Genomic DNA, 22,460 nt, shown 5'->3' with positions numbered 1-22,460 from the left:
GAGCTCTACAGCAGGCCACTCAAGATCTTCCACTCCAACCCATGTAAAGCAGAACTTCAAGGAGTTTTACAGGGGCGTTGTCATCTCAGAACAGGTTTGGCTCTCGTGGTTCGAGCGAAGAGAAAATCTCATGCTCTCGCATCCACAGACATCATACAACTGTGTCTCTATATTTGTGTAGTCACAGTTTTAATAGCGTGACAGTGATACAATAAAGTGTAGTGATTTGCAGAATAAAATGTTGTTTTATAAATCAAGTTGGAAACGCAGGATGTACACAATACAGCTGGCTCATTTGTTCACGCGTAGACTTGAGCTAAATGCCACTCATCTCATGAGCGTTTCTCCACTTCAGCCAGTCTTGAGCAAAGTGACATCTGGCACCGCATAATTCCTCCACCACCAACACCCCCTGTACCGAAACCAGGAAACGAGGCAGGAAATTAAATCTGCTCCAACAGTAGCGAGCTCATGCTGTCTGCTGGTGGAACAATATTGTAATAGCTACAAATATTGACATCCTGAAAATGAGCTGAGGTCAAGAAAAATCCACCGAAATCTTTTTCCTTTCTTTTTATCACAGTTTCTGTGTCTGAAAAACATCCGGACGTTTCTCAAGGTGTGCCATGACAAGTTCGGGCTGAGGAACAGCGAGCTCTTCGACCCCTTCGACCTCTTTGACGTGAGGGACTTCGGGAAGGTGAGTTAGTGCTGATCGCAGCGTTTACTTACACGCCACTCATGTGGAAGCCGATTTTCTCTTTTGTGTGATCTGTGGAAAGATCAGTTTTATTAAAATAAAGGGGTTCTTACCTCCAGTCAGGGTTCCTTCCCACCAGTCAGGGTTCCTTCCCACCAGTCAGGGTTCATTCCCACTAGTCAGGGTTTATTCCCACCAGTCAGGGTTCCTCTCTTCAGTCAGGGTTCCTCTCTCCAGTCAGGGTTTCTTCCCACCATTTCCCACCAGTCAGGGTTCCTCTCTCCAGTCAGGGTTTCTTCCCACCATTTCCCACCAGTCAGGGTTCCTCTCTCCAGTCAGGGTTTCTTCCCACCATTTCCCACCAGTCAGGGTTCCTCTCTCCAGTCAGGGTTCCAATCCCTAGTCAGGGTTCCAATTTCTAGTTAGGGTTCCTCTCTCCAGTCAAGGTTCCCCCTGCTCATTTTAGTGTTTAAGCAACCACTTTAGGCTCTGCAGTGTGTATGTGTGTGTCGGGGAATATCTGTGTCGACATTCACATGGGACCTGTGGGAGTTTGTGTACTGATCGGAGGTGTTCGGGAAGCTGTAGTAGTGAATCACACGTCACTAAGAAGATGAACCACATATAAGACTGATGAGGCCTGACAGGAAAACAATAGCTGACATGGCAGTTTCAGCACGGAACAGGGAGATTTCAGTGAGTGTGCAAAGATGAGTGGAGATTTTAGAGCGTTAGCAAACATTGAGGTGTTAGAAAGAAACAGGAAAAATGGAGATTGGATGGACATGGAAATATAGATATTTTTAGAAAGCATCCAAAAATGAATATAGATGGAAAAATAGCTACAGTTTTAGAGGACTAGGAAAACATTATTCAAATTTTAGCTAGCTGAAAAATTTAATGTTAGAGAGATAGCATAAATGAAGACTTTTGAGAGCCAGCATACATGGAGCTTTGAGAGAGATAGCAAAAACTAAGATTTTACAGAATTAGCATGAACAGCCATTTCAGCGAGCTAGCAAAAATGGAGGTTTCAGAAAGTTAGCAAACATGGAGGTTTTAGAGAGCTAGCAAACATGATTTTAGAAAGTTAGCAAACATGAAGATTTCGATGAGAGCTAGCACAGAGATTTCAGAGAATTAGCATGAATAGTGAATTTAGAGAGCTAGCAAACATGGGGATTTCAGTGAGCTACATATTTCTAAAAGTCAATAAATCATTGTAAAATTTAATGGTCTTCAGTCTCCATAAGAAAAACCCTTAAGGATGCCTCCAGAGGGGCAAACTGAAGAACTCCAACTCTTGACATGAAATCAAAAGTCTGGTGTGAGTAAGCGGCACACGTTAATCCGATTATTTGTTTAAGTCGTAATTCTATTCTTTCAATTCAGCACCAGATAAACACAGCCCTTATTAATTGGGTGGAGATTTTCATGACAGTGAGAAGTACAAAACGCGCCTTATTTCAGAAACCGCTCTCAGCTGCGCAAACGGCGCTCGATAAATAAATGGTGCGGATATTCACCCTAACGACCGCGCTTAGTTCGAGAGACGGAGAAGAACGGAAAGAAGAAGTGAAGTGGGGGAATCAAAGCGGGAGATTCAGCGAAGAGGAAGGAAAGATGAATCCTTCCTCCAGACAGTGGGCTTTAGCAGATAATGCAGGGGTCGTCGTGTGCGAGTCAATGAGCTCCTCGAAAACAATATTAAAATCCTCCTGCGTGCCGAATCAATCTCGCGTACACACCCTCGACACGTCGATGCGAAAATTGCGTTTGCGTCGACTCGGAGGTGACGGGCTTGTCTCGCCATCGATTTTCCATTAAAGCCCGGCAATGCATTATAATATATCGAAGCGGACAGCTCAACACTAATGTCGCTTACATTTAAATCATTCGCCCGGTTTTTCTACGCAGATAAAAACGGGGCTGGTCGAATGATAAACAGCTCTTTTAATTAATCGATATGGTGCTGAACATTTGTCCTTGGAATAATTAGAAGCATGGACAGGCTTGTGACATGCTTAAGTGCTGATTGAAATTTGTTTCTTTTATATAGTTGATGTGATTCCTGGCATCCTTACATTTGCCAACAATTATTTACAATTGTTTTTCGAAGCTACACTACAACAAACATACAGTAATAAAACTACATATAAATACTGTAAACGATAAATCTGGGACTTATTCACGTCCATTAGGACGTACTGGTTCTTTTTAAATGTGAACGACGTGGCAGTTCTGTTGATTCTCTGTAGATTGTGGAGGAAACTCTCTGTCCAGCTCACTAACACTTGCTGGATTGACTACAGCGGTGCCTATCAGGTTTGTCCACCATGATCAGGTCCATCAGTAGCTTCCAGAACAACATCTGGTCCAAAGGAAGAAGTTCCTCAGCGACCTGGACTTAACAAAGTTTCATCAGAACGAATGAACTGTTTTTCCAAGCGCACAGTTTTTCACACAAGAAGGAGGCGAATGTAGAATCAGCTTAAACGAGCCTGGTTTCCCTGAGAGAACACCATCCAGACAAGTCCACATCTACACATCATTTTTATTATGGAATTTTCCACCACTAGAATTCATTAGGTTGGAGTTGATATTGGTGCTTGGCCCCCTAAATATTCAGGTCGTCCCAGACTTATGATGGAGATGTGCTCTGATGATCGTAACTTGGAAAATGTCTTAAGACGAGACATGGCCCAGCCTACCAGGAGTCTTATGAAGTATGGGGTAATATACTGTTATTATTACTGTTAGTACCTCTGTCTTTAAGGTATTGGACTTTTGAACCAAAGGTTGCGTGTTTAAATCCCACCAACACTGAGCTAGGACTTCTTGAGCAGCACTGGACTAGTCGATGAAGACCATACTTCTCTGTAACCTTTACTGACCTTCTTAATGAACCCCTCACCTACTCTAGCTTGAATAAAGGACCTCCTCAGAGACTTGCTGAGTCATCCGACATTGTTCTGTCCCTGACACGTCCCGGGAGCAAAAGACGGAACCCCTTCATTAACATCAAGAGTACGTCCCGCCACATACGTCTCAACATTTCTGCCCTTAATTACGAGCCGTCTCCCGGGGAAAAACAGGACACCTGCCGTGCTCTTGCCGTCTCCATGGCGTCACTGCAGCTCTTGGGACGCCGCCCACACTCCTCACAGATGGACCAGGATTCACCTAGTCATTCTATATTTATCATAATATCATCGCAAGCGGACGCTTCGCTCTCCAGGGGACCCTTTCTGGGATGCGCGCTGTCACATCCGGGGTGCTTCGGCCTTTTCTCAGAGTTTTAATTAGACCTGGAACGAGCTTCGCTGTCATTGCGATGAACACGGCGATCAATTTATTTTATGTTGTTGTAATGATGGTGGCAACGAGGCTGCAGCTGTTAACAGTCTCGCCGCATCAGGATGATTTGCAGTGCTCAATTAAGACCGGGTGACTAACGCACCATGTTCGGAATTCTGTTTGTGTTTGAGGCGCGAATCCCTTTTTTTTTTCTTTTTTTTTTACGTTTTTGAAATAATATTTAAGCAGCTCGCCTTTGTTAAAGAAAGGCTAGGGACGCAACTTTGATGTCTTTTGTATTCCGGCATAAAAAAACAAGGCATGCCACATAAAAGTCATCCTTCCTTTTCAATCCTAAACCCTGGGCTCGCAATCATTCGCCTTTTTTCTGCGGTCTTTGTTACGTTTGCGTAATTTGGATTGCTTCAGTCCGACCCGCTACGAGCTTGTTAAAGCTTTCAGGTTGTAACATTACTGTTTAATTAGATAACATTAGGCCGTAATGCTTTGCTCTGTGTCGACATAATTAGCCACACACAGGGATGTTGTACCAGGGGGTAGATACAAGAAATTAGGGGTAGATTACAGCAAAAGCCCACAGATGCACGATCGTCGCTCAGACTCGTTTCTTCTCATCCCTGTTGGCCTCACGCCTTCGCAAGACTCATTTACTGTACGCGTCTGGAATCCGCTCGATCCGTTCGTCTGAAAATAGCCGGTTGCCAAGCCGCAAAAGCTTCACCGCTTGCAGCAGTGCGGCACGCCGCCTAGACAAAGTTGCTAAGAAACAATGGTGTTCTTAACGAGCCGGAGCTCCGGAAAGATTACGGCGCTTCGCAGGCTTCAAATAGCTGTTTTTAAAGCAGGCGAGGGAGGAAGACGTGACTGGCGAGCAAAGAAAGAGCAGCCATGTTTGAAGGTCGGGTGAGGCATTAGCTGGCAACGAGGTCGTGTTTTCTAGCGGCTAAGGTCAGTGCAGCTTTAGCTGAAACAAGGCTCTCAACCAGTAGTGACAATACACAGCCTTTCTTTGCTCTGTTTAAGAGCTTTTCTATTTAAATGAATCAAATCCGGATCGGAACGATAGTCAGAAAGACAAGAAAAAATCAGTCAGCAATATTTATCTGAGATGAGTATTTCAGTACTTCAGTAAATGGGGGAAGCTACCGTTTAATGTATATTTTTATATTGCCATGTGGCTAGGCAGGACCTGGTGGGTTTAGCCTTGAATCTAGTCTAATCTAATCTAATCTGATGACCGAATAATGCCATATCTTTCCATGGAATGAGTTTAATCAGGGCAGGAAGTATTGTGCAAAATCTGTGTAGTATAAAAAGGGCAAAACTTCAATGCAGAATCCAATGTTAAAGCTAAACTTCTTACAAATTACATATATGTCGAAATAACGATGAAGATGAAGATTCACAGAAACCTTGTGCATCTCCAGACCGCTTTGTAAAGTAGGACCCAGCCGAAAGCGAGTTGAGGTAAATGTCTTTCGCATGTGCATGTTCAGAAAGTCCAATTGGGAAATCAATCTATAACCTAGAAATAAAAAGAACATTTTTTTAAAACGCATGAATAACTTTCCAGGCGACCCAGATCATTACCCATGACGTCCTGCTGAAACACTATAAAGAAAGTGTGCTGTCTGTCCCCAGGGCAGGGTTTTTTTCCCTTCCTTTCCACCCCCCCAAGCTCCTGTCCATCAGTGACATTGCTGGATCTTTTAACATGAATCTGCCAGCACACAATCAATTATTCATTCGAAACGTGCCACTCCTGATGATAATTCTCCTGATATGAATAATTAAAAGCATGTACCCCATCATTTTGGACTGCCTTCACCCCCTCTTCCTCCCTCGAATCCTCGCTTGCTTTTCAAAATAGCTCATTAATGCGCTTCTCGTTAGTGAGGTGCCTATAGAAACAGGTGGTTGTGGAGCTTTGACAGTTGTCTGGGATACCAGCCACGAGTGAGGCGGAGGACGAGTCGCCAACGTCGCTTTTAGCTAAAAATAAAGAAAGAAAGAAAAAATCATGAGCACCAGTTCATCAGGTTTGTGTGGTGATTAAAAAGTACGAGCGCTCGCGAGCTGGCATCATGATACACCGGCTTAGCGGTGTACCCCACATTATTTTGTCTGTGAGGGCCACATTTTTTTCTTTTCCTTAATAGAGGGCCTGGTTGGTCTGTAACAGAACATGAGCTGGAGTGTCTACCAGTGTCATAGTGGAGATTTCTTTTCGATTTTAAATGTATTCTGCCTCCTAATGCAAGATAAGTTGATTTCTTCTGCACCATTCAGACAAATGTTTGGGGTTCAGACTGGGGTTCAGTCTGTAGTTTGGGGGACCCCCGCTGTAGGCTCTCGACAGCGATCGGTGTTAAAACATGTTCTAAAGTCTTCCCGCTTACCGCAGAGCAACTTTCCAGGCTTTGACTAAACCAGAAGCATTTTTTTTCATAACGTAGTAAAGCACCGGGTTTCTTCGGAATCAGCTCATTGTTTTGATTCTGTGCACTTCGACTGCAGGCCACGGCAGGAGGATATGTTTGATACTCCGCGCGAAGAGAGAGGAAAAAGCGATGAGCTGCGAAACGCATTCCTTTCCTGCAAAAGTCAGCACTGTGCAACGAATAATTGCGCTTCTTTATCGTTGCTGCACCGATGGTTTTGCAGGGACATCTTGTCTTTGTTGAGCCGAGTTTGTTGTGTCAGAGAGCTGAGAGGGTTTGAGGCACTCGGTTATTTATACTCGTACAGCTCTGTGGACTAGCAGGTCAGCCAGCAAAAGATGCTTCCCTTCCAGCACACACTTCATTCAGCATTCTGCTCACCACACAGGGCCCATTTTCATTCTCTTCCTCCCTCTCTCTCTCTCTCTCTCTCTCTCTCTCTCTCTCTCTGGCTCACCATCTCACACACTCCTGGCCTTTACCTCGATGTCGCATACCAAAAGGAGCTCCTCGGATTGACAGGTACACTCTGGATGAGTCTGTAGACTTGAATAAAGAGTAAATGGAAAATACACCGGCTGTCCTCTCACACTCACTAGATCAAGATTGATATTCTGCGGAGGTGCCAAAAGTTATGGTTCGCTGCTCTGAAGATTTACAAAAGCTACCGCTGAGCTGCATGTACACGAGACATGGTGCTGGTGGTATAATAGTACAGATCATTTATCAAGCGATTCATCTCGCCACACACTTCCCTAATTCAAGATACAGCAATTGGATGTTGGCTGTAAGTGATGGATCTGGAAGCCTCTGAAAGGTTTGTGCACTCCAGTGAAGGGTGCATTTGTCCTGGGGAAGGGGTGTGGCCTCCATGCAACGGTCCCCGTAAATTGGGCGTGGCTTATCTGCATCGGTTTTTGTCAGTTATTGCTGAAAAGGAAGGAGGCATTTTGTTTATGCCCTGCAGTTCCAGTGAGAAGGTGTGGCTTCTGTGAATGTGTCCTGAGGAACGGGGATCAATCAATGAATGAGGAAGAACCTCTGTGTTTAATGACAGAGGCCATGTCTCATACGTGTGGCTTTTGTGCATCAGTCTTAATGAATACAAAAGGAAACCTTGCATCTGTTTTTGTAGCCACAGAGTGAGTGGTGGCCTTTGTGTGGTCTTTGTGTGTCAGTCCAGATGGAGAAGTTGTGTGTATTTTTGTATTAGTCCAGTTGGAGGAGGCGTGGCCTTTGTGCTTTTTGGTCTAATTGGAGGAGGTGTTGTCTTTGTGTCTGTCTGCACAGTCGGAGAAGGCGTGGCCTTTGTGTTTGTCTGCACAGCCGGAGAAGGCGTGGCCTTTGTGTCTGTCTGCACAGTCGGAGAAGGCGTGGCCTTTGTGTCTGTCTGCACAGTCGGAGAAGGTGTGGCCTTTGTGTTTGTCTGCACAGTCGGAGAAGGTGTGGCCTTTGTGTTTGTCTGCACAGTCGGAGAAGGCTTGGCTTTTGTGCTTGTCTGTACAGTTGTAGCAGATGTGGTTTTTGTGCCTATCAGTCTAACTGGAGGAGGTGTGGCTTTTAGTAAACAGGCTGTGATGAATTGTCTGGCTGGTCCCTGGGAAGGAGGCGTGGTTTGTTACAAGCGACTTGATCGCATTAGTTTACTGCATCCTATCAGATATAAATTAGGTCATAAATATAACAAAAAATGTTGCTGTATCAAATCAGTGGCTGATTAAAACACCTTTCGTACATTATAGCACACATTATTATTGTATTGTGTGGTATCCGCAAAATACAGTTACACTGTCTAAAGCAGATACTGTTACAGCTGTGATTGTGCAGAACTGGCCTGTGTGTGTGCGTGTGCGTGTGTGTGTGTGTGTGTGTGTGTGTGTGTGTGTGTGTGTGTGCGGATGTAACACATGCCTGTGAGCACAGAGCAGGATTATGTTAAATGCTCTGGAATTCCAGCACACTGAGACAGACAAATTAAAGCTTGGCCACAGAGCGAACGTGTCATTCGGGGTCAGCCGCTTACTTCCAGCTGACCTACATAACAACTACAGTGACCACGTTTGATGCCTAATCAATTCGAGGAAGCGGTCCGAAAAACTGCTCTTATCCGCTTTTCTATCCTCATTTAAAGGATTCTAAGATGCAAATTTCAGCGAGCGTTTCCTCATTAGCACAGCGGCAAATCAGAGCTCCACACTTCAGCTCCCGATACAATGGCTCTTCTGTGTATAGAGAGCGTGCCATGACGTTCTGAACGAGGGTCAGTCTCTCATTTCCCCCTGTTTTTTCTGCAGTCATCATGTTTAATAGGGTTGAAGCTCTATAGCAGGAGATCTTCCACTCCAACCCATATGAAGCATATATATATAAGCAAAAGGAGTTTATTGTTTAACACGTGCTGATTAAACCTTACTGCAGATGATAAAAGGGTTTAGTTTTCTACCTGCTGCAAGCTCTGTGTTCTGCATCACTTGATATAATTGCATACGGATGATAAACTATACAGCACACTCGCTCATTCTCGCTCCCTCTCTCATGGTTTGTGTGTGTGTGTGTGTGTGTGTGTGTGTGTGTGTGTGTGTGTGTGTGTGTGTGTGTGTGTGTGTGTGAAGATGCCCTGCCAGGTGTTGCTCAGATCTCCTACAGAGAGTGCTAAACTGTAACCCTCTCTCCTCTTATTCTGTTCATTTCTCCCCCGCTGCTCGTCCCCCTGCCAGGCAGCAATAAGAGCCGCCCCGCTGGTCCGCTGTAGCGACCGCATCCGTCCAGGGGAGGCGCTCTAACCCGAGGACGCCTCATATCCCGTAATGCTTCGCTCGCTGGATAGAGCGCACACGGCATGTTCGTTTGTTCCATTCAACCCCAGCGGCAAATGTATCGGTTTGTTTTATTGCTCAGTTTCTAATTAAATAAAATTGTTTTCTTTTTTGCCTGTGATCCAATTAAATGACGCAGGTTTTTTTTTTTTGCATCGAATAAAATTTTCCACCTTTTTTCAATTAAATAGATTCAAATTTGTTTTATAGCTTTTTTTTCTTACTACAATTACAATTCCTTTTTTCAGTGAAATTACTTTTTTATTTAATTTTTTTCAATTAATTAATTGAATGTGTAGCGCTTTTACCAAAGGGCACTGTCCCAAAGTGTCCCGAATAAATAAATAGAATTAGATTGTGACTATACATTTTAGTTCCATCTATTATTTTTTAAAGTTTATTCCGAACGAGTGAACCAGTGTCTGTCAAGAAAATGGTCTGAGGAAGGAACCTTGAGAGGAACCGAACTTCTCATTTGGGGGACATCGAATGTCCATTCATTCTAATTCCTTTATTGTTGTTCACTGATTTGCAAATCTGTTCACGGAGCCCCAAGCCATAGTGGCAAAAGTGTCTATAATAATAATAATTACATATCATTTCATCTTCATGGTGAACATATAAAAGATTATGAAGAATGTTTTATTTATTTATATTAAACACTGTTAGATTCAATGCTCGCTGTCCATATGGTGTTTGATGGTCATGTTTGAGGATTTTTGGGATGCAGTAAAATGAAGCATTGTGCAGCCCACCCTTTACATTGGATATAGCAGATTTCCATCCAGCAGGAAAAGATGATTGACAGTAACTCTAAAAGCTTGCTGCTTACGCTCCCTTCCTCTCTTCCGGTCAATACCGTGATCAATAACGAAGCCCTGATCAATCCGGTTACAGGCTTTACCGCTTTTTCTCCACTTCTCCTATTCTTCTCTTTTACCTGATCGCTCAGGGTGATCATCTGTCACGGCTTGCTGCAAGAACAGGAAGCTGTGTGTGTGTCTGTGTGTGTGTGTGTGTGGTTGTGTGTGTGTGTGGTTGTGGGAGTGAAAATTGGCAGGGGCATGGGTGAACTTTCCATTACCCCGGCATTAGAGGAATGTGTGACAGTAGAGCTCTTCTTTTTCTCTGGCAGCTAGATCAAAGAGCGACAAGTGGAGGGACACGTGCATGCTCGTGCGTGCGTGCGTGCGTGCGTGCGTGCGTGCGTGCGTGCGTGCGTGTGTGTGTGTGTGTGTGTGTGTGTGTGTGTGTGTTAGAGAGGATGTTGTCACTTGAGATGTTGCTATCGCCAGAGGCAGAACTGAATGGCTGTTCAAAAGGACACGATCCTCTCCAATACTCTTTGGCCCATTAACCCTGCACAAGCCATCTGAGACCAGTCACACACACACACACACACACACACATATGCATACACAGTGCAGTCAGCCTCTCTGTGCACTATTAGTCAGTACCCCTCCATCATACAACTCCTATTTCCTTTGAATGGAGGTCACGGCTCTGGACGAAGTACTTTGCACAAGAATAGATATTTATTTACATTTATTTACCGATCGATCATCTGTCGCTCTGTCCTTGTCATGTGATCGTGTCCGATTGGTGCTGCTGGCGATTATTCTTACTGCAACACCGAATTCAGCTGCGTGATTACATTTTTCCTTTTTTTCAGTTCAAGGCCAGAGGAACAACCTCGTCCATCTGTCTGCTCGTGTTTTTGGTGTAGAAAACAGATGGCTTATTAGATCATATGGTTTCTTTCCACAAAGGACAAGTGTTTTAAAGCAGTTATCATTATTATTATTATTATTATTATTATTATTATTATACTTTGTAGAGCACGATTCTGAACCTTTTTTCCATTCTGCTTTCTCAGTAGTCGTTATAGATCTGCTCTAAAGATCCAGAGGAACACTATACCTGACATAAATTTGTGTTCATTCACAAGGGCATTAGTGAGGACAGGTACTGACGTAGAGCAAGGAGGTTTGAGGGGCATTCGGTGTTCCTTTTTATTCTAAAAATGGGATAAGGAATCTTGAGCAAGGCCCTTAACCTTTTGTCCTTCATGAGTGCTGTAACATGGCTGACCTTTTGCTCTGATCCAAGCGTTCTAACATCGCTGGGATATGCAAAGAATGAATTTCCCTCTGGGAACATCATTCCATACAATTGTTTGATGTCATTGACAGGTGTCCACTTATTTTGTAGACAGGTGACAGGTGTCTACTTGGTGCTATTCTGACACGGTCAGAATAGCACCAGCTCCCGATGTACACAGGACGATGTCTTTCAGCACACTGACTTCTAAAGGTCCGTGCTCCCTGCGACTGTGCGAGCAACTTTGTGCTGCCATCTGTTTGGCGTGTAACAAGACTAGTCTCGAATTCTTTTTGATACCACCTCCTATTGAGCTCAAGCACAAAGGGGCAACAATTTGCCAGTTTTGGGGCCTTAAGCAAGATCCATAATCCTATCTGCTGAGGGGCATCGTCCCATGGCTGACTTCCTAACAAACCAGAATACACAAAGAAAAGAATTTACAGTGTTGAATCGTTCTGTCAAACATCAGACATTCATAAGAGTTGCATTGCAGCATGCATCATGAGTCCTCCTGAAACATCGGAACTATCCAGAACAACTTTAGATGCATTCTAATTTATACAGAACATGAATAACAGAATTTTCTCTCCAGTCTCATCCAGAGGTCAGTTCTCTCACTGTTGTGATGATTTTAAAGATGTCATGCGATGTGGATGTGGTTTACCCTGAAGCTCTCGGGTTTACCAGAGTATCTGATGTTCTACATGCAGCCGAGTGCATTATGCAGTTTATGTAGTATGTAGAAATTGGAGCAACAGCTATGTGGAAGCGTTATTAATGCTAAACTTCACGTACACCAGTTCTTACGTACTGTACCCCTCGCATCCGGACCTCACATGAAGAATCGTCCTGCCCTCTAGCATTTCTGATTCGGTCCATTTCTTTTTTTCTCTTTGGCCTACTTCCTGTTTTCTTCAAAACAAAGACAAAAATTAGGGAAAAATCTAATAAGAAATAATTCAACTTCAACTTCTATTTATTCATATCACACATTTAAATGCAACTTTGTTGCCCAAAGTGCTTCACAAAATGTAAGAAAAAATCTAAATACACACACACACACACACACACACACACACACACACACACACACACACACACACACACACACACACACCCCATTTCACACAAATAAAACAAAGACGTACCACAGTTTAGGATCTACTAACAAAAAAGCAATCACCTTTTGACTTTTTTTAATACACGATGTGTGAGATTATAAGAGATTGCAGATATAATTTGAAGACAAATTGTGTATCGCTTTAAAAACCGTCTTGTAAAAAATAACCATATCAATATAAGAAATAAATGGATGATGTAAAAAGCTACAAACAAGAAACAAGTCAAATTATTGTTATATATCAAGGAGGGGTATCAGTCCATTCAAATATTTCATTTCAATTAATCGCGTGACCGTCATAAGTTAACACCAAACGGGACTTTTGCTATGTTTCCACACGGACGGTTTTATTTGCCGGATGTGTGCACCATGGTGGAATGTGGTGCTTGTTTTGAGACTTGCAGCATCAGTGAAACAAAACTTATTATTTTGTTTTATATGTGAGTAAAGAAATGACGTATAAATGGGTGTTCCATTGTAGGTTTCAATTTCACATCATTTATTTATTCATATTTCAAATAAAAATGGTCAAACAGAAACGTGCACCGCATTAATCGCGCGTTAATAAAAGAAGTGCCATTATAATGGATATTAAGGTGTTATTAACGCGTTCGTTTTGACAGCCCTAATAATAACACAATCACCCTTTCATCTAGGCTTTAGAAAAAAACAAAATGCTTTCGAATAAGCGTTAAAACTCTTATTCAATGCAGCCGATTAGTCGAATTAACTTAAAACTAGCTTGTTAAGAATTGTTTTTTTCTTCAGGTTTTTAGATCTTAAATCCAAAGCTACTAAACAAGAGAATTCCTTTTAATGAAACAATCTTCAACCATCATTAAAAATGTTGACTGATCTTAATTGCTTTAAAAAAAAAAAACGTAGCTTTTTGAAAACGCACTCCAAAGTGGATAAATGTAAAAGCGTTGTTTCAAAAAAACCTACGACTCATTTTTATCCGTCAGCGTGACGTTTTTTAAAGAGCCGGAAAGTGAACAAACACGGGCAATCGTTTTGGTACTTTTCGGTGTGGGTGATCAACGATCGAAAACGAAAGTGTGGACGCGGAGCGTTTTTGGATGAAAACGCCGTTTTCACATTGATCCGGATTTCTTGACTAGCTGAGGGAATTTTGCATTGCGGGCGAATTTTTTTTTTCCCTGACAGCGTCTGTGGGAGACTCAGGATCTAGCAAGAATTGAAGCAGACGAAGAAACCTCTCAGGACGTCAGTTGCTCTGGAGCACGATGACTAAACCACCGATGAAGTGCACGCAATGCGATTTTAACGATACGAATCTGAAAGAGACGTTCCACTCCAAATTCAGCCACTAAAGAACCCCAATGCTTTCTTCGCTCACAATTAGCAGCTGGCAGACCCTCTAGCGCTCATCAGAGGAGGCTGTGAAATCTGGACAAACCGATATCAAAGGCTCGTGCTTCTCCACTAAGCGTTTTTATTAGAGCAGAATAGCGGCACAGCTTCCTTCGCGTTACTCAGCACTTTGATGTCAAATCAGCCATCATTTTCTCTTTCGGCTCACACCGGGGAGACGCAGCAGAAAGTAGGTAATGAGATTTTTGCAGCCTGAAGCGACAAAGGTAAAAAAATAAAATAAAAAAAAAAAAAAGTTTTTTTTTCATGCGACGCTGCCCTTTTTCTTTTTTTTTCACGTCCTCTCTTTGAAGTCAACCCGAAATGGAGCCTCTTCCAGACTTTCTTCCAGCTCTCATTTTGCGATGGATTTGTTAGGATTTGTGTTCAGCAAACTGCAGTCCAGCTTTGAGAGCTTTGCTGATCTCCTCTGGTACACTCCCAGTCATGCAAGTGCTGGTTTGTGCTTTCTGTCAGGCCCTGTGCCCATTCTTTAACCCAAAACACAGGTCTCGGTGTGTGTGTGTGTGTGTGTGTGTGTGTGTGTGTGTGTGTGTGCAAACATTAATGCTGGCTCCAAATCAGCAATCATTTATTATGCAGTTCCATAGCAGCTGCTTGGTCTCTTTTGCTAGTGCTCCACAAGCTGGCGGTTTCTTGGTGGGAAGAAGGCAGGGCTGCAGGCTCAGGCTTCCTGCTGAAGGTCAACCCTGGATGGGGTCGGAGAGGCGCTGAGCTCCCCTGCATGAAGCAAAATTGCAGTATTCAAAGTATCCGAACAGGGTTTCTGTGGAGTCTTAAAACGATTCGAAGGCGTTCCAGACGTGAATACTTTAATATTTCACGGTCGCATCTATAGCACAAGACATTAAACCGTAAACTACATGGAGCGTAGCCACACGAGTGACCTTAAAATCTCTTCGCCTCATCCAAGTTTGCTCGTTTCGACCTTCTTTGCAGTAACCCTGGGATCAAAACTCTGCACTGGGAAATGTCTGCAAGAACCATGATGCACTGTGATACGCTAACAAATGGGGTCACGGGTGTGGGAAGGTTTAGTGATTAAGACTGTGGATCTGAAGGTCATGAGATCAAATCCCAGCCACAACCAAGCTGTCACTGCTGGGCCCCTGAGCAAGGCCCTTAACCCCATAGCTGCTCAGTTGTTTAAGTGAGATAAATGTTAATCGCTCTGAATATGGGACTAGCTCTTGAGTCTGGCAGATTGTCTCTAAAACCTACTCGCATTACCAGAGCGCATCATTCAGCCGTCACGTTTCTCCACTCTTCCCTCCATAGACTCCACTTTCCATCTCTGATATTGATGAACGAGAAACGGACGAAGACCCAGAGGGTAGTTTTTTCCCCCCGGGGTGTAACACGACAAAACGAGCCCTTCCACTTTTGCTTCATGGTTGTAAGCCCGGTTCTTTCTCCTCGTTCCCTTTGCGTATTATCTCAGCTGGGTCTGCTGCAGCAGCAGCTTTATCTGCTAATCTCTCCAAATGTCACTCACTGCAAGCCTAATTTCATTCGAATGGAAATGGCAGCCTCATTTCGGTCGAGGAAAAGAAACCAGCTTTATCACGCGTCCTCCAAAAATCCCCAGCTTTCTATTTACAGAGTGTGTAAGATGCGCACACGTGCACGCTCGTGGTCACACTCGGGCATGTGTTTCCTTTCTGAAAAAGCTCTAGAGATCACACTTGGAACAAAAGCCTCTTGGGATTTGTAGGTGAGATAAAATGTATGCAAACGTGAGCAACAACGGAAAAAAAATGAGCTCGTTTCGCAGCAGAAGGGTTACGACTGACTCATATTCTGAAATGTTTTCTCATTGCAGAGATGCATATGGGCCATGTGTTAGCATGTGCTAGCATTAGTGAAGCCCTTCTCTGTCTCAGAGCATGTGCACATTAATTTTGTTGACCTGTTGTTGCCATCAAATTCAAAATGCTGTTGGTTTTTTGTCTTCTAAAATGGTACATATTCTCAGTTTAAAAGTTTTTTTTATTTAATTTAATTGTGAATATTGATTTATAAGATTTGCAAATCTGTTTTTATTTACATTTTAAACAGTGTCCCAACTTTCATGGGAATTTGGGTTAAACCAGATTGTATTTTCTGCCAGATTGTATATTTTCCCAAATCGCAACCAAAAATCAGTTACAACCAACAAATCCTCTCATTGGCATCAATAAAAGGAACTATTTCAACAATCCTACTACACAGAATTCGACAGCATCACCATCTAAGACAGTATGATTTTAGCCTCCATCGTTACAGTGGAAGTATCGGGTATTAGGGATGCTGGGTATTCCTCCAAAACAGCCGAGTCATTGTGGCCCTTTGCTCTAGCAGCTCGATGACCCCCCCGATCTCACGGCCCTCCGTCTCAAAGCCAGCGCCAATCAATTGTTTACAGCTCACCACTTATCAGATTTGTCCGATTTGGTCTAATCCGGGGTTCCTGGGTTCTGTCCTTGCGGGAGTTGATCGTTCAGTCGTAAATCGCAATGCTAATAGCGAGGCTTGGAGCAGCCTGCGTCCCCGTTAGTGGCAGATTTAATGGAGATATTCAGCGTGGGATTATTTATCAGACGCTGACAGACTCCTGCCCCCTGCCCCCATAGCTCGCACAGTAAGCGGGCCGTGACGGAGGGATCTGTTCGGAGAAGACCTCAATATGCGACACATTTGGTCACCACACAAAAGATTATCAGACGGCATGTCCTTCAAATCCGTCCACATCGTGTTGGTGGTTCATTCGAAGTTCTCTCTTCCTGTTTTTTTTGTTCTGTTCATCCTTTTCTACTGAAAATGTTTGGAACGTCAGATCAGATTGCAGTCGTGCTGAAGCAGCAAGGCAGGATGTGTGAAGCAAAAGAGACATGTTTGTGTGTCCTCCCTCCTCCAGCGTGTCGTGAACCAATCTGACCTCAGTCTTGGCTTCCTCTGTTCCATTCCTCCTTTCACAGCTGTCCCCTGAGGCCCAGTCCTGTCCACCCTCCTTCCCTCTCTCCCTCTCTCTCTTTTTCTGTCGCCCCCTCCCTCTCTCTTTCTTTCTTCCTTTCCTTCTTGTTTCTGCTGAATTTAAGGCCTCGGGTCAGTAAACTCGCTCCCTCCTCTTACCCATGTTTGTCTTTCTGCTTCCTTCATGTTCATCACGTTGTGTTTTTAAACCCGAGGGTCTCTTTTCCCTCCATTGAGTTTTGGCGATGACCACAGGCTAGTTTTCTCGTCTTCCTCATTTTCTTTACCTTCACCCTAAAAACCCGGGGCTTCCTCCGAACGGATGCACTGCGAGGAAGTGAAGCTGCAGGAGCTCGGTTTGTAGACGCCGAGCAGACTGTACCGAGCCGAGGAGAGCAGCCTGAGGTGGAACTCATTTAATCACCAAACAGCAGCTCTCTCTCTCTCTCTCTCTCTCTCTCTCTCTCTCTCTCTCTCTCTCTCTCGCTCTCTCTCTTTCTCTCATTTCTCACTCCTCTTCCAACTATACCTTTCTCTTCTCTCTTCTCTTCTCTTCTCTTCTCTTAATCTAGCTGTTTTTCTGTCTCTCTATCTGTCTGTTTGTTTAGTTTACATGCAGTAGCGTATGCAGTAAAAAAAAGCCGTTGTGTTGTAGATAAAAACGACTGAAAGTTGTGATTGAGAACTGAAATCAGAGAAATGTAAACAGACGATCAACACTCCACCCCGAGATTCAATCACACCCTCACCCTCACGTTCCTCACCGCGGATTTTTTTAGCTCCGGTAACTTTAAAACCATTTCTGTTCTCTTTCCTCAAGGACCCCAGGCCTCAGCTTTTCCGTTCCCCAGTTTGTGTTGCGCTGTAATTACGGGAGAAGTGCGGATGGCTAATGGAGAGTCTTCTTCCCTGTGCCACGAGCTCCAGCGTGAGCAGATGTGTTTACATTCAGTGCACGCTTATTTGACTGATTATTATCAGCCATTGTGTTCATTAACACCAGGCCAAGAACAGCAGCAGTCTCCATTATACCGTCTCATCCTGCCTCGTAGGGTCCCGCCCCATGAAAACACTTTTGCCACGGGCTGATTTCATCATCATTAACCTTTACAGCGTGGCCCTGCTGAAATAACGTGCTTTGAAGGAACGTAGTCTGCGCAGACCGTCTGCTAATAATAATGTGATAATGAAGAAAAATGTGACTTTTTTTGGGCTGAACCTCATTCATTCCGCCACCTTTATTTTTGTGACAAGCATCACATCCTCTCCAGGTCATTATATCAGACCCGTCATCTCCAGTAGCCAGTCGTTATCAAACAGTCCTGACATGTCTCGCCTGCAGACACCGTCTGACGCCTGGGCTTGTCCTCTGACCTGACACATTGGCACCTCTATTCTGCAGTGCTCAAGACACTTGCCAAATCATCACTCTGGAGAAGCTCCAGTGTCTTCTCCATGACCCCTCGACATCCAGCCAATCATTGGTGGCCACTAACTGTCTATAGACAGCTGTTTTTGAGCACATGACTATATGAATATGTGCTTTCTGGACATTAGAACATCCATCACTTTTCTGAGAAGGTGTTCCACTAGATTTTGTGGCGATTTGTGCTCATTTAAACACTAAAGTTGTGAAACACTAGTGATGTAGGTGAAGTGAGGAGTCAGTGTTCCCTTCTCTTCTCTATCTATCTATCTATCTATCTATCTATCTATCTATCTATCTATCTGTCTGTCTGTCTGTCTGTCTGTCTGTCTGTCTGTCTGTCTGTCTGTCTGTCTGTCTGTCTGTCTGTCTGTCTGTGTTTTTCTTTCTTTCTTTCTTTCTTTCTTTCTTTCTTTCTTTCTTTCTTTCTTTCTTTCTTTCTTTCTTTCTTTCTTTCTTTCTTTCTTTCTTTCTTTCTTTCTCATGCCTTGCGGTCTTTCTTGCTTACTAGGATCCAATATTCATGCATGTAACCAATCATCTTGCATGCTTTTGCATTTATTCGTTGTTAGAGAACGAATGAAGCCTCATTTCATGTCAGTTTCCGGAAGCCTGTTTGCCGATTCGTGCATAACGTTTTATTGGATATTACGCTGTGTTTATGAAGTCCATCATTCCAACGCTGATTGGATTAGACACCCAGAATGAAGCAGAGAGTGAAAGAAGGGAGAGGAGAGAGCGAGAACGAGCGTAATATCCCGTAGTAATCACGTGCGGTCGCACGGCACCGAACAGAAGCCCCCGTTTGTAGTAACCGAGCGATCACGCAGAAATCGATAGCAGCGTGTAATTCGGCTCGTCAAATTAACCAAACGCACGTTAGCAATCGATCACGGAGACGCTTCTAGGATTCGGGGACGCCGTGTGACCAGGCATTGCAGTCCGACACGTTTCCCAACCTCCGCCAAGACTAATAAAACATCGTCTGTGTCCCACAAAACTTCTTTACAACCTCCCGTTTGTGTCGTCTTAACAGCCAGGTTGTAAATCTCACGTTTGTCCGTGTCTGTCTTGATAAAGCACTTAAAGGCTTACAGGTTTGTTTGAAAGGCCCTGCAAAGCTGATGGAAGAAACGCTGCAGTCACAAACTCCTGCTGTGGAGCTCCGGGAAGCTGCAGGAGACCAGCAGTGATGCATTTTTCCAGGCAGAGAGAGAGAAAGAGTCCTACACTCTCTCCCCAGGTCACATGACTAAACTGCTTTAAGAAGCATCTTGTCCTGGGGAACTGCAGAACCAGCAGAAACACTTCACAGTGTTGTTCGGTGTTTGTGCTGCAAAACAGGCGTTCGGGGACGAGTTCATGTGCAGGTCTCGAAAGTGTCCAAAGTTCGACTCAGGATGTGTTCATGATGACAAAGCGTTTAATCAGTTAAAATAGCGCTTTAGCAGCAGTGTGGTTACCGCGGTTACTTGTGGGATTAACAGAGAATTGAGCGGCCAATGGAGCTTCATCAGCCCACTGATCACCGCAGCTCATAACAAACAGACTTTCGAGAGGAACTCTGTGTGTGTAAGAGTGAGGGAGGTATTGTGTGTATGGCCACTAGAAAAGGTTCTAATAATGAGATATTATCAGAAATGTTCTAGATTATCTCTGTTTTCATTTATCTACGTTTACACACCATCAGATTCAAGTCAGAGCAATACAGTGCTTCCAGCGTTCTCGCCTCTTCTGGAACGCGTCCTGGAAGTGTTCTTTTCGAAGCGCGTCAAGCACCTTCTGCGATTCGCGCCGGACCTCTACAACGGCGTCAAGACGGCGAGCCGGAACTTCATCTTCGGGAAGAGTAGGGTGGGCGCGGAATTAAGATCATGAGGACTGTGGCCGATGATCATCATGCACAAGTTGCCTAATGGACGACTTTTCTCAGGGGTTGAGCTCGTTGAATGTCTTCATGATCTCTTGCAGGAAGAGGACGTTCTTCCACTCTCTTGAAGCGCGCGCCACTCGAAGCACCTCGAACGACTCTGTGATGCACCGTATGTCAAACGTACGTCATGTCAAACGTCTCTGTGGCAGATTTGCCCAGTTTCACGCAGAATTTCACGTTTGCTCTTCATTCTAACCTGAAGTGAACAGAACATTTAAACTCTTCAGATCCAAAGTCCAACCATGTCTCCTCCCCAAATCAATAAAAAAATTATTGGTAAAAAAAAAAAATCAATAACGATTGTTTCCTGTTTGACCATATTTGGATAAATGTGTGATCCTGTGAGGATTGAAGCTTTTCAGTAACAGTATAAACCTTTCTGTAACAGTATACAGTTGTACTGCATATGCTACACTGTAGAATTCTGAGAGGAGTTGGGGGAAGGGTGGAGCTTTGGGGGTGAAAATAGCTGCAGGATGTGTGTGGGGGGTGTTTCCAATCAGCATATTCATGCATATTCATAAAGCGGCGGGTCTGCGCAGCTGTTTAGCCGCCTCACAACGCCTGGGTCAGTGTTTTGATTCCGAGGGCTGAGCGGCGTTTCACAATTTCACTCCCAACCTCCTGAAAACATGCCAGAAGGGTAATTCGCGACTCTATAGGACGTCTGGAGGTGTGAAGGTTCTGAGACTGGGGTCCCATTGAAGATCATGTTCCGGGTTAATTGAACGTAGATCAAGGGGGCGGAAAACTAGTTGTGCGTTTGCATGCGCGTATAAGGGAGAATTTATTCACGCATGATTTTACCAGGACACGGAATCTATTTATGATCCTGCACACAAACATGCCATTAATTTTTCCTTTTAGCGTGGCGTGGCGGTCGATGAGCATCTCAGCACCGCCACGTTTAATGGGGCTACTGAATGTAATACCATGCGCGTGTAATGACGGGGAAAGAGACAAAGATTGGACAAGTGATGCTGTTATATTGTGTTATAATACTGCGAAGGCTCGGTTGAAGATCTCTTAGCAGGAGATAGAGGATGTTTGTACTTAACTAAAGGCTGTAAGAGATCCTGAGCCACACAACGATTGTGCCTTTTATCGCTCTGTCGTAACTTGGTTTATGAAAATGTTTCCATAGACATTTACGGGAATAGTAACGTCCGATAGACTTTGTCATTTTAACCCCATAGAGTGCAGTACACAGTCCAGAACCACGTGCAGAACTACACAGAACTCTAAACTAACAATGTATAAATATATTGTATATATAAAGAATATATGGGAATTAAGAGGAATTAGTGGGAATAAACTGGGAATTTATATAATTGTAGCTGAGCCTATAACAGGGAACTCGCAGGACAGTTTTGGTTAAAACAACCAGATTGAATGCAAATTCAATTAAATTCCTTGCACGTGCACATTCATCGATCACATGCACACAGCACATTTACTGCAGGGTTATTAAGGCCATCATTTCCTGAATCCCGCACACAAAATAATATAAAAAAATGTCCATGTTGGCGAGTATTCACAGACATTTGTTCAACATTACGTAGATTTGTGTTTCAAACTTCCTTGTGCTGGACGTAAGCTTTTATGCGACATAATTAAACTCACAATTAAAACATGTGCCAAATCAAACGTGCGGAGGATCCGCTGTGGCGACCCCTAACGGGAGAAGCCGAAAAGAAAGTTTAATTAAACTCACAATTAAATACATGTTCTTTTTTTTATTTTTTTTATCCAAATTAGTTTGCATGCATGTCAGCTTGTGTCATCTCATGCATGTATTCTATATGATACAGTTTATATTGAATTTTAATTGAATTCCCATAAATTCTCATAAATTCCTGGTAAGTTTCCAATTTTAAATAATTCCCATAAATTCCCAGTGAAAGACATCGGCATCTTTGAGGACGCTTTTATGCCATTTTCAAAAGCTCCGTCATCAAACCCACGCATGCCTGCCCGTGTCTGCCCTTCATATGTAATTAGGTGTGAGGCTTAATTGGACAAATTGTTCTGTCATTTGTTCCGGGTCACTGGTTTGCCCAGGGCAGGCGATGATCAGAGCTCAGTGTGTGGATGTGAGAATCTCTTTGCTTGTAGGTGGAAAACCAGTTCTCCAGTACACACATGAGGGCTTTTAAGCTTTCATGCCTTACCAGACTTTGCATTTCTGAGAGTGTTGCCAGAGGGAATCAGCACCACACCATCAACACTACACTTTGTCTTTGAAGCGAAGAGAAC

At 43.7% G+C, this 22,460-nt stretch overlaps 1 protein-coding gene across 8 annotated transcripts in view; it reads left to right on the top strand.

The window, feature by feature from the left end:
• The window catches only part of vav2 (vav 2 guanine nucleotide exchange factor), a 155,546-nt gene that overhangs the window by 48,675 nt on the left and 84,411 nt on the right, over positions 1 to 22,460 (top strand). For all 8 annotated transcript variants that reach the window (XM_083564052.1, XM_083564051.1, XM_083564049.1 and 5 more), the window contains exon 3: positions 584 to 700. In XM_083564052.1, coding sequence (XP_083420178.1) covers positions 584 to 700 — 117 coding nt within the window. The remainder of the gene's footprint in view (positions 1 to 583; positions 701 to 22,460) is intronic.

Source organism: Silurus aristotelis (genome assembly GCF_946808225.1).
Source record: "Silurus aristotelis genome assembly, chromosome: 16".
NCBI classification, from domain to species: domain Eukaryota; kingdom Metazoa; phylum Chordata; class Actinopteri; order Siluriformes; family Siluridae; genus Silurus; species Silurus aristotelis.
The sequence above is the reverse complement of the archived record's forward strand: the minus strand, read 5'-3'. Positions and strand labels throughout refer to the sequence as shown.